Raw genomic sequence first — 12,239 nt, forward strand, 5'->3', positions numbered from 1 at the left:
TCTAAAGAAAATTATAAATTGATTGTATAGATAATATTAATAATTTATACTAGAAATTATTATGTAAAAAATATAATAAATTAATTATAATTTGTTTGACTTTATTTGAAAAATTATAATCTAGATTTTTATTTTTTACTTTTTAAAATAATAAAAATTAAAAATCACTATTCAATTTTTTCTTTCTATTATTTATATTTATATGATATTAGTTCTGTATATAAGTTAATATTCATTATATTCTATTCTATAAAAGTAGCCGCACTTAAAAAATTTGATACATTTTGAACAGAGCCTATTGGGTCAAATTTAAAAATATTATGTCTTTTTTTGACATGTATATTATGACTTTTTTTTCAAAGCGATAATTAATAGAAGGGAAAATTATTTACTTTTCTTACCGATTAGATAAAGAAAAACAGAGAGTTTCATATTTATTTGTTAATTTCTATAATATATATTTTTTTCAGGTTAATTTCTATAAATATAACCAGCTAGCTAACCCCAACCATCTACTAATCTACATTAATATCTAATATTTAGCCACGCACGCTTTGAATTCTACTAGTATTGTTCTAGCCACCCTTCTTCTTTTTGAAGTTTTTTTTTAATTATTAATTTAACTAATTAATAATATTTGTTTTCTGACGTGGCTTTGCCTTCTGTATATATATATATATATATAAGCTTCAAGCTCTGTTCTGCTCATACTTCCTTCATTCAACACCAAAAGTTCGATTTTATTTTATCTCTATGTACACAAAACTGATCATATTTTCTTACTAATTATTATATAAATATATTTATACTGAGTGATGGCACCGGCTGATGACGTGTCATCCTCCATCAGCACCGTTTGTGTAATGGACGCTTCCGGCCGCCTTGGTTCCGGTCTCGTCGGCCGCCTCCTCCAACAGGGATATTCTGTCCATGCGGCGGTTCAAAACTACGGTTAGTATCAATTACTTAACAAAATACGATTTTTAATTCTCTGGTTAATAAAAATTATTAATTTGGTTAATTTTCTTAATTGTGTTTATAAAATAATTAGGTGAAGAACAATTTGATGAGTTATCATTTGATAAGAAGGATAAGCTGAAGATATTTTACACAGATCCCTTTGATTATCAGAGCATAGCTGATGCTCTTAAAGGATGCTCAGGTTTATTTTACTCGTATGAGCCACCACACGACCAACCTAATTATGACGTAAGCTTTTTATTTTTTTTTCTTTTCTTTTACTCCCTCCGTATACAAATGACGTTTTTGGGATACTTTTTGTTTTTAAATAAATAACGTTCTTAGAATATTAATGTATTTTTAATTTTTTTATTCCTCTACTAATTCTCTTCCTACATATAATTAATAATTTAATAAAAATAATAATAATAAAAAAATTATAAAATAAAAATAATATTAATAAAAAAATCTCAAAATATCATGACATTACTCTATTTTGTTTTCAATAGACGTGATTTTTTTTTTCATCCCAATCAGATTTGTCATATCGCGTTAGGTATTCTTTATCGCTCCCTAGCGAATCTTATGATGTATTATATTGTATCATAAGGTATATTAAAAAAATAATCAATTAAGTATTACTCTCGACGTCTCAAAATAGATGCAAATTTTTCAATACAAATTACATACAAAAATTTGTATCTATTTTAGAACGGAGATAATAATTTTTATATCTTTTTAAACTTTATTCCAAAAAATTGAAAATTTAAATTATAATATTTCTAGATTTAAACCTAATAATATATTTAGGTAATATATAGGCCAAATTTCTAATTTAAAAAAAAGAGCAAAAGAAAGAAAATTTAATTATTCCACAAATTCATCATCTTCAAATCTTAATTCGAAAAAAATCATTATTAACATCAAATTTCATAAAAGAATGCTACGTTTAATCTAAAGTGATGATTAAATTTCCACTTGTGATCGATGGTTCGATTGTGATCTTCATTTGAAACTGAACCGATCTAGTTATAAATCGGTCAAAATTAACTTACTATCAATTTTTTCAAATATTGAATGTTTTGACCGATATATCGCTAAATATGGATATTTTCTAACATTAATATATCAATTGGTTTGTATTATTTTTACTTAGTACAAGTCGTATCTTGGTGTATATCCGGCGGTACAGCCCGTATCGACCACCATGATCCCAATAAATTACGAACACATGGACTTTGCCGTCTAATTAAGTTTTATTATAGGAATACATTTTACATTAGAATAATGTTCCACATGGATTTGTCTTTATATATCATTTTAACCCCCTTGAATTTTCAAAGTTCAGATTTTGTTGCAAAAATTGCTTAATAATATCACAAGAAGTTAATGCTTACTTGTCTTTTTGACAATTTTTTAATCGTACATGTGATTAAGCTTAAACAGAAAGTTGATAACCTTTATTCATGTTCGGGAACCTTTCGCATCATGTATTTATTAATATCTAGTCGAATTGGTTCCATGTGCTTTGAGTAATGGCCTAAATTAACATCAACCATTACGTCAATGAAAGAAATTCATGATTACGGAACCGATATGACCTAGCTCGTAGTATATTTTTCATTAGTGTTTTTACTAATATTTATGTCCATAATACGTTTGCTCCCCTAACTTACTAATATTTGGCAGTTTGCTAAATTAATCTATAATCTATGTATCTTGCTTTAATTTGAATGAATTCATCGATGTGTTCTTAACACATAACATTCATCCCACATGGAAAATTTGCTGGCAGTGTGGGGCTCTTCTTAATTAGCTAAATTAGATTAACATCTTAATCATACATGTAAAAAGCAAGCATCATAATTAATTTTTTTATTACATTATAATTTGTGCGGACTGCACGACTCGATCCTCTCATTGGACCAAGCCCTAATGTGCAGCGTCATAATTACTAAAAATTGGAATGCATGTGTGAAAAACTAAACGTGATTAATTTTTGACTTTTTTACTTTTATTAGCTACTAGAAACAAATAACTAAAATGTCTCGATTTATTAGTTGGAACATATATATTATAACTTTTATTTAAGGCTTGGTATAGAACTCATAAATTATAAATATCACAACTTTTTCAAGGTCAACCGAGTAGTAGTACTTCTCCCGTCTCTTAATATATGTATTTTTAAATTTTTTATTTTGTTTTAAAATAGATGATTTTTACGTTTAGTTTAAATCAAAATATATTAAATTTTTTTGTTCATGTTGTTTTTTATATCAATAGTTTAAAAAATATATATCAGGAGGAATAATAAATTAATCAATTACGTGGGCATTTTAGGTGAACTAAGTTATTTGATCATAATAATGGTTCACTTGTTTTTTTTGATGATTAATGTTGGCCACTCTAGTTAATGTTTATTTAATGTTAAGTCAAAATTATACTAGAACGAAAGATATGTCGAAATTTTTAATTACTGTTAAGTTTTCTTTATTTTGAAATAACAGATTCAAAGTATATATAAACTATGATGCAGGAATTCATGGCGGAAATGGAAGCAAGAGCAGCTCACAATGTGCTGGAGGCATGTGCTCAAACAGATACAATCGATAAAGTCGTGTTCACGTCTTCAGCAACCGCTGTTGTTTGGAGAGACGACGTCAAACTATTGTCCTCCGATTTAGACGAAAAACACTGGAGCGACATCAATTTCTGCCGCAAATACAAGGTACTCGATTATTAGAAGTAATGCCTGAAACGACATATAAAAAATTCACGATCTGCTACGTCAATATCTCAAAATTATACAATTCGATCATGTGATGTGACAATATATGATTGATCAAAATCTCATTTGAAAATCAGACATCTAGATAAATGTATATGATTGATCAATATCTCAGAGAGAATCACACATCCAGATAATGTATCGCGCACGCGACTCATAGTTATACACGAATATGCAGCTATGGCATGGTTTGTCGAAGACACTAGCCGAGAAGGCAGCTTGGGCGTTGGCAATGGACAGAGGAGTGAGCATGATTTCCATAAATGCAGGGCTATTGCTTGGAACTGACGTTACTCTCTCAAACCCTTACTTGAAAGGAGCGGCTGAGATGTACGAAGATGGAGTATTTGTGACCGTTGATTTAAAATTCTTGGTTGATGCCCATATTAATGCATTTGAAGATATCTCATCCTATGGACGCTACATTTGTTTTAATCATGTTATTAATCGTCATCAAGATGCCATGGAGCTTGCTAAGATGATTACTCCTTCCGATCCATCTCCGCCCCCTCAGAGGTAAATTATAAATTAATTATATCTTAACTAGATTAAATGTTGTATATATGATGTTGTAAAATTAATATCAAAATATTAAATTTGAGAATTGTTTTTTTTTCTTTTTTGAACAGATCTGAAGAGGACATCAGGATCATTCCACAAAAAATAAGCAACAAAAAATTGAACAAGATGATGGTTGATTTTGCAAGCAAAAATGATGAGATGGATCAATTACTATAGTGAATCTGTTAATCGAATTAAGTATGTATATACACACATCCATACATACATACATATATATACACATATAAATAATGGAAAAGAGCGAAAACCTAGCCCTGTAATATATATGATCAATTCAAGTTTCAACTCCTAACCACATTACTCTGTTTTGATATTGTAAGGGAAATGGAGAAATCAGACATGCATATTCCCTTTTAACAAATATATATGAAAGATGTTGGGAAATTGATCACATTGTTAAAATTAATACTACTCCGTCCCAAAATAGATAAAAACTTTTACATGCGATTTGTATTGAAAAATTTGCATCTATTTTGAGACGGAGGGAGTAATCTTTTATCTCTTAATGTCATTAGACTTGGTGTGTCTGGAATACTTCAAGTCGGATCCTTGCTTCAAGTCTTGTAATTCTGGCTTGATCGACTTACTTGCAGCCTGAAAAAGAGAAGACACTAAATCTGGCATGCCGACGTTAGCATTCTGAAGTTTAAGTCAACCACCGTCATAGTTTAGTGTAGTAAAAAGAAAAGGGTTGGAGTGGCAAAGTTGTCAAGTGAAATACATATTTATAGGTTGAGTCAGAGCGGTTATGAGAGGTTCGAACATAATAACCGTTTGTGACAAACCTATATTCTTATAGTGTGTTAGACCGGACGTTCTAATCTGAGTTATGTAAAACGCACGTGACGATTGAAGTTGAACCGTGTTGCTTCACGTATGGGATTTATTATGATAAAACATATGGGTCAAGTCATAATAAAAGTCCACGAGTGTAATCATTCTGGATTCCACTCGTGGTTTAGGGACGAGGCCCACGAATTCTTGATGATATGAGGCTTTTAATGGTTAATATATTTCACGATATATTGTCATATAGATACCACTTTTACAGAACAGGGGAATGTAATTTTGGTCACTACTCTAAAGTAATTGAACCATAATAAGGCTTAAATGATAGATTGTACAATTTCTCTTTAAAGTTAATTAAATTCTCTAGGAGTATAGACCTTGTTTTAGAACAGTTAAATTAATAGTTTGTTTTTTAGATTAACCATAACAAGGAGAGCAATATGCAAGGCCCATAGAGCTGCTTTTTCAACAAGGGACTCGTTCAAAATGACTTCCAAGAACCATCCACATAAGCTTTTCCCAAATTTAGATTATCATTAATTAAATTTAGAATATTTACATCATCTTATTTTGGCCTTAGGATTCCTATTTTTCCTCATACAAAGAAAAAGGAAAGAAAACGGTCGTCAAATCCATAGACAAACAAAAAACATTGAATTTAACCTAGTCCTGTATTTTTCCCATTACTCATTTTCTTTGTCTTGTCATCACTTTCTCTCAAAAATAAAAACTAAAAGCCGGAAATTAAACTCTTTTTTTCGGGCCATAAAGAAAAAAAATATGTATAATTATTGCATATTGTTTCTTTCGTTTAGCTAACATAAATCCTTCCGAAAAGATCATCATAAAATGTCTGGACATGTCGAAATCACGAGTCCATCTCCAGAATCATCAAATCATTACAGTTCTCCACCAGTCACCATAGTTTTAACTGTAATTCTCTTGATTCTCTTTTTTCTCGGTTTCTTCTCAATATACTTCTGTAGGTGTTTCTTCGAGAATGTTTCAGACACGTGGCACTTCCGGCGAGGTCCTAATCATGGCGGTGGCGGTCATAATGCAAACCGTCCAGGGCTTGATCCTGTACTAATACAATATTTTCCAACATTTGCATATTCTGACGTCAAGGATTTAGGAAGAAGGAAATGTGGATTGGAATGTGCGATTTGTTTAGGAGATTTTAGAGATGACGAATTGCTCCGTCTTATAACTGTTTGTTACCATATTTTTCATCAAGAATGTATCGATCTTTGGCTCGAATCTCACAAAACGTGTCCGGTTTGTCGTGGAAACCTAGATTTGCCGGCGGAATCGTTACTGAAGTCTCCGGTCATCCTCCATGAAGAAAATGACAATAATAATACTAACCCTAGCGAAGAACATGGTAATTTCAAGATGTCTGATCATGATTCCGTTAGTATTACCGTTAGAGACGGCGGTAATGAAAATGGTAATTATCACAATCGTCTACAAAGTTGTAGTGACCATAATTCAAATGGAAATAGTGGAACGTTAATGGAGAAGTTTTTCTCGAGGTCACATTCGACGGGGCATGATTCTTCATCTGTTTCCGGTAAAGATCAGGATTTAGTTTGTGATAAGCACAAGTTGATTTTGCCGGAGAATGCAAAAATTATGATTACTCGAGGGCATAATTGGACAAAAAGTTGTATAACGTTTGGGGAATTGGGAGCTTCAAGCCCTTATAGGAGTACTCTTAGTATTGCTAGTAATCCTGAGCCATCTGGGAGTTCAAATGCTGATCAGGTTGGTCATTAGCAAAGAATAAAGGAAGTTCTTAATATATATCTTTCTGTAAATATTGATTACCTCTTTTAAAATGATTTCAAGAAGTGAAAACTCAATAGTTTTAATTAGGAATTTCATTCAACATAAGGAAATTGTAGGATACACAATGCGTAATTGTATTTCTTTTTTAATACGGAATATCACTTTAGCTTTTTTTTTTTTTTTATGGTCAATATATCTTTAGCTTTTGAATTCTGCTTTATTCATTTATCTGAGAGTATGTTATGTCACACTGAGTATAGTAAATAGAATTAACAATAACAGATGTCTTCTGAATTTTTGTATTGTTTTATTTTATTTTGTTTTTCTTTTTGGAATGGTGACTTGAATTTATTGATCAATGGACGATCTTTCATTATACTGTAATAAATAAAATTAATAATTAGTAATTATCTATTTCAAGTCAAATTAATTCGCTCCCTCCGATTAAGCAAGTCAACTAATTGTCATCACATTTTAATTGTGGAGACACTTGAACCAATAAATCAATAAATTTAAGTTTAAAATAGAAAAGTTAGACCTCCTACACGTATATAATGTTATATTTGATGGACGAACCTGTGATCTCAATCGGGATGAACCACAAGCTCTAGTGTCAAAAAAAAATCAAAACCAGCAAAAATATTAAGAACTCAACTTAAAATCCGTAACAGAATCAATAATAGTCATTCATGCTTTTGATTTCATTTGAATGTTATAAACTAATCTAATGAAAGAATTTAAGTGTTTTTGATTCTAAGAAACTAATTTAGGTGATGATAAATTTGATTTCTCTCGAAAACAATGCTACTGCTATAAAATAAAGGCATAAAAAGAAATGGAGCTTTCCTAATTTCATAATAATTGGACTCAAGTATTTTTTAAATATAAGGGAGCTTATATATTCCAATAAAACCTAAGATTTTCACAATTCATTTGGTCACAGTCAAGACAAGTAAATCATGAAAAACAAAAAGCAAATAGTGATATTTATGCTACAAGTCAAATTGAAAATGAAAAATATTTCTAATGGTTTTGCTTTACTTGCTCTCTACTTCTTTTGCATTTTACTATTTTAAAGATAGATAAAACAATAAAATGGTGAAAACCATGTGTTTCTTCCTTCATTTTCCAGAAATTGCAGATTTGATGAAGTGTTGACCAATTTTGATTCAGCTTGAATTATGGCAAATGCAGCTTGTAGACATCTTCATAATATTGAAATATACTTGTAGGCTTGAAAATAAACCCACTTCTTCAACTTATAATGAAAAACTAACTTTTGATTTTGACAAATAGCTAAAAATAGTAAAGTCTGCTGCACTTTTCATTCATTCTTATGAGCTGGAATCGTCTATAAACCATTTTGACATCTCACAAACATCTAATAAGAACTTTATGAATGATAGAAATTGGCCTGAATCGATTTTGACACTTCCAAGTACCATTTTGCAGCAAATATCCATCCCATCACATATTTTTATTTATTACTACTTAGAATTAAAAATATAATTCATAAATAGATTCAGTGACTCAATTCCAAGCTAAATGAACATTTCAACCAACCTAATTCATCAAGAACAACGAAAATCGAAATTTATTCAAAGACATAAAAAAAGCTGATAAAAACCTAATCAAAAGAAGGCTTTTGATTCTGAGATATGGTAGGTCAAATTGATGCTTCAGTGTTGTTGGCTACATCATCACGATCATTTCCAGCTATGACCCGAGGTCTGCCGATGGCTATAGCTCTAACAAGCTTATTTTGTTCATTTTTGATTGAGTTCCCGTTGTTTGAACCAGTTACAATGAAGTCTCCCACTTTCTCATTATGTGCAGTCTCATCCATGCCCGTAAAGCAAACTAGTTTTTCTGCAGAATTCATTATAATTTCTCTAATAATGTTCATTTCTTTCGATCCACCATCATCCACACTTCAAAAATGCCTCAACAAAGATTTTTACATCTATTTTGACCAATTTAGACTCTGACAGCTTGTTTTCTTCTTTCTCAAGCTTTGCTTGATCTTCGCTCTTCTGGTTAACTTTACTTGTAAGCAAAACATACTTTCAATTATTTCTAACATGTCAGACTTCGTAAAACAAGTCAAAACAACAATATGAAATTAAAGAGATTATATATGAGAATATTCATAATTATAGGAGGTGTATCTCCTACAATCATCTACTTAGAATAGATCTCATATGTGCCTGTCAAACCAATTGACAAACTTAAGCAAGTCTTGGTCGGAGATGTTTTGGACAGATATGGCTGGTCCAAAATATTTTACTGGAGAGACATCTCAACATAAATGTGCCTCTCCATAAATTATAGGCGCCATTAGAGAGGAACAAGAGGAACAATGGGAATAAAAATTTAAATTTCAAAATATGAGGAGTAAATCTCTATCATTGTGAAACATTGGGGATAAAAACTCAATTTTTCCATATATGTATAGAGAAGTTATTAGATGGATTTAGCCTGTCATATGCAAATTGATTTTTTGACATGTGTACAAGTTTAATCCTACATGATAATTAGGTGGCAATTTATACATTAGTTTTAACATTTTTCTTGTTTCCGTTGTTTAAGAAATTAACAAAAAAATAAAGAAAGATTTAATTTCAAATCAATATCTCTGATTAAATTAAAAGCTTCTTCTAATGCATGGGATAATATATATATATATATATATATAGAAGAAAGTCTCTCCTAATATGGAGACAGATAAGTAGCCAATTAAAGTGGCAGATATGCATACACAAAGTTATGCAGAAACATTAGCGTCAAGTCGTCAACGTTCAACACCCTTCAAATATGATGTGGCCATCATCATCTACTCAATCGCATTTAGAAGCCTAAGAAATTTCAATAATAATGGTAGTAATAATCCTTCATAAACTTTAATAAATAGAAAATTTGTGAAATTTTGAAAGAAAATAAAAAAATTTAAATAAAAATCTGTAAAAAACCCTATAATTTTCAAATTTCAAGAAAAAATGACCCTATAATATTCATTTGTTTATTCAATACTGTCATATAAGATTCCATACAAAGAAATAATAATGTGAAACCTAAGTTTCTAATTAATATTGTTTATACTAGCAACAAATTATAGCTAAAAGATTTGAAACTTATTTTATCAGATATCAAGCTAGTGCATTGTTAAGCAATTGGCATATATTTTAAAGTAAAATAGAAAATTCAATTCAGTTTTCGTGCAGGAAACTCCAAAATATATAATACTTTATGAGCTCATTAGAATGCTAGGTATTTAATTAGTAGATATAGTTTAAGTCATTGCAGATACTGTTATAACACTATTTTTTTGGAACGCTACATAATATTTAATGGATAAAAAAATTATCCGTTGTTGTTGCGTTTGGATTGCTTCTCTATCGGATGGATTGGCGTTGTATTTACAAAAATACCGTGGAATGTAATCTACTCTAAAGTGAGCAAAACCTTGAAACTGAAATTGAAAGCGAGTAATATTTGTTTCTAAAAATAGAATTCCAAAAATTGCAATATTGCTCCGAATTTCTACGACCTATGATGCACGGAAACGTCTATTGAAGTGTACCGTTATTTGTCAAAAACTTGTCCAAAACATTCCAAAAGCGTACTCGACGAATCGGAAACAGTCAATAGGTTGATGAACGATTTTGACTTTCACGGAAACGTACCACACATTTAGAAATGAAATTTCTATTTATGGTTCAACCCAATAATTTTGGTTCAATTGACACTATATTTGAGTAAAGCTAAAAAATTATTTAGATTGGTTAACATAGAGCTTAAAATGATAAACATAACATTTCATCTTCGCCTTTCTTCTGCCAGGGATATTTCCTTTTCCACGACATCTTTCTTCTCCACAATATGAAAAAATATCACTAAGACGTGGGATTTTGATGGAGATAAATTTTGTTCTTGGAAAGGATGTTGGATATTTGGAGTTTGTGAAGCTCTCACTTAAAAAAGTAAATTTAGATGAGTTTTATTCGATGAAAATATTAATTATTGTTCTTATGTTATATTTGTGGTACTTGAATAATTATGTGTGTTTATTTATGATGAATAGTTATGTGTGTTTATTTATGAAGAATGTATTGTAATAACTTTAAATTTCTTTTTATTTCCAAATAATATGAGATTATATATTTTATTTTAAAATTACTTTTTAATATTAAAAAACGTACCGTACCGAATTTTTTTAGATTTGACGTTTCTCGTAGCTATTTCCGTACTCCTACGCGTTTCTGTGCTGTGCTACATAGTCTAAGACAATACAAAATCATGTTTTGAGACATCAAGGTTAACTGCTAATTCAGACACTGAATTCACACAAGCCTAGGCGCTAGTATGCTTTCTGCAGTCGGTAATGTCCCTGATCACAACAGCTCTAATATCTCCGAAGCTGACGCAAATCCTGGAAGGCCTTTAGCGTTTGATTAGACTGTGCTGAATAGAGTTAATTGAGAGACTATTTTCCAACATTGTCTTTGTATTTTGTAATAGCTAGGTTTCTTATTTTTCCTCTCTTGCATTATTCGTATTTTGTTTCTTTCGACTGTTTCTGAGGTTTCTTTCCTCAAACTCTTTCTTTATCAAAAAAAGAGAAGCACAAAGAAATGGGAAGGGTTGTGATTGCTGATGCCTAATAAACAAGAAAAACATGACTCAAATTAATTACTGCGATCATGACTCAAATTAATTATATTATCCGTTACTTACAGAATTGTTCCAAACGAGATCTATATATAATACAATATGCTACTATATAATATGATATTTCCAGTTGAGACATCTAGTGTTTACGTACGCCGTATACATATAATCCTAGACCTGGTCAAGGATCGGTTCAGTCCGGATCATGGTCGGTCCCAATCAGGTTCAGTTCAAAAAAAGAAAAAATTAAACTAATATTGATTCGGTTTTCTTTAAGGACCCGATTGGTTGGTCAACGAATTGACTAACGGGTTCATGTGTCACTTTTATGCCACGTCACTTTTTAATTCGTAAATATGTCAATTTGTTTGCTACATGTCATTAAAAATTTGTCCACATCATCAATTTTAACACGTGTCATGTTCTTTTTCGGCCACATCATCAAAATGGTCATGTAGGATTCAATCCACCGGATCATGAGTTGAAAATTTTAAACTGGACCTGAACCGATTTTTGATGGATCCGATTCGAGTTTAGGTCGACCGTGATGACCGCCCCTATATATTCCCTTTATTGTTCTCCATCTGCGCTACAAGTACAAACTACAAAATAATTTCTTATAGAGGGTTTATTATCATCAAACTCGAAATTAATATTGATC

At 30.7% G+C, this 12,239-nt stretch overlaps 2 protein-coding genes across 2 annotated transcripts; both read left to right on the forward strand.

The window, feature by feature from the left end:
* Positions 1–815: 815 nt before the first annotated feature.
* LOC139881418 (cinnamoyl-CoA reductase-like SNL6) lies at positions 816–4,486 on the forward strand. The gene is made up of 5 exons (XM_071865892.1): positions 816–951; positions 1,052–1,209; positions 3,497–3,688; positions 3,927–4,264; positions 4,378–4,486. Exons 1-5 carry the CDS (start codon positions 816–818, stop codon positions 4,484–4,486), a joined length of 933 nt encoding a protein of 310 aa, XP_071721993.1.
* A 1,482-nt stretch (positions 4,487–5,968) lies between these two features.
* On the forward strand, positions 5,969–6,898 carry LOC139881419 (RING-H2 finger protein ATL30-like). The gene has a single exon (XM_071865893.1). It carries the CDS (start codon positions 5,969–5,971, stop codon positions 6,896–6,898), a length of 930 nt encoding a protein of 309 aa, XP_071721994.1.
* Positions 6,899–12,239: the final 5,341 nt, after the last annotated feature.

The sequence above is a fragment of the Rutidosis leptorrhynchoides genome, unplaced genomic scaffold (assembly GCF_046630445.1).
Source record: "Rutidosis leptorrhynchoides isolate AG116_Rl617_1_P2 unplaced genomic scaffold, CSIRO_AGI_Rlap_v1 contig151, whole genome shotgun sequence".
Lineage (NCBI taxonomy): Eukaryota > Viridiplantae > Streptophyta > Magnoliopsida > Asterales > Asteraceae > Rutidosis > Rutidosis leptorrhynchoides.

Coding starts and splice junctions, on each gene's coding strand:
- LOC139881419 (XM_071865893.1), top strand. CDS start 5,969: ATGTCTGGACATGTCGAAATCACGAGTCCATCTCCAGAATCATCAAAT.
- LOC139881418 (XM_071865892.1), top strand. CDS start 816: ATGGCACCGGCTGATGACGTGTCATCCTCCATCAGCACCGTTTGTGTA. Junction 952..1,051: donor TGCGGCGGTTCAAAACTACG/GTTAGTATCAAT, acceptor TAAAATAATTAG/GTGAAGAACAATTTGATGAG. Junction 4,265..4,377: donor CCATCTCCGCCCCCTCAGAG/GTAAATTATAAA, acceptor TTTTTTGAACAG/ATCTGAAGAGGACATCAGGA.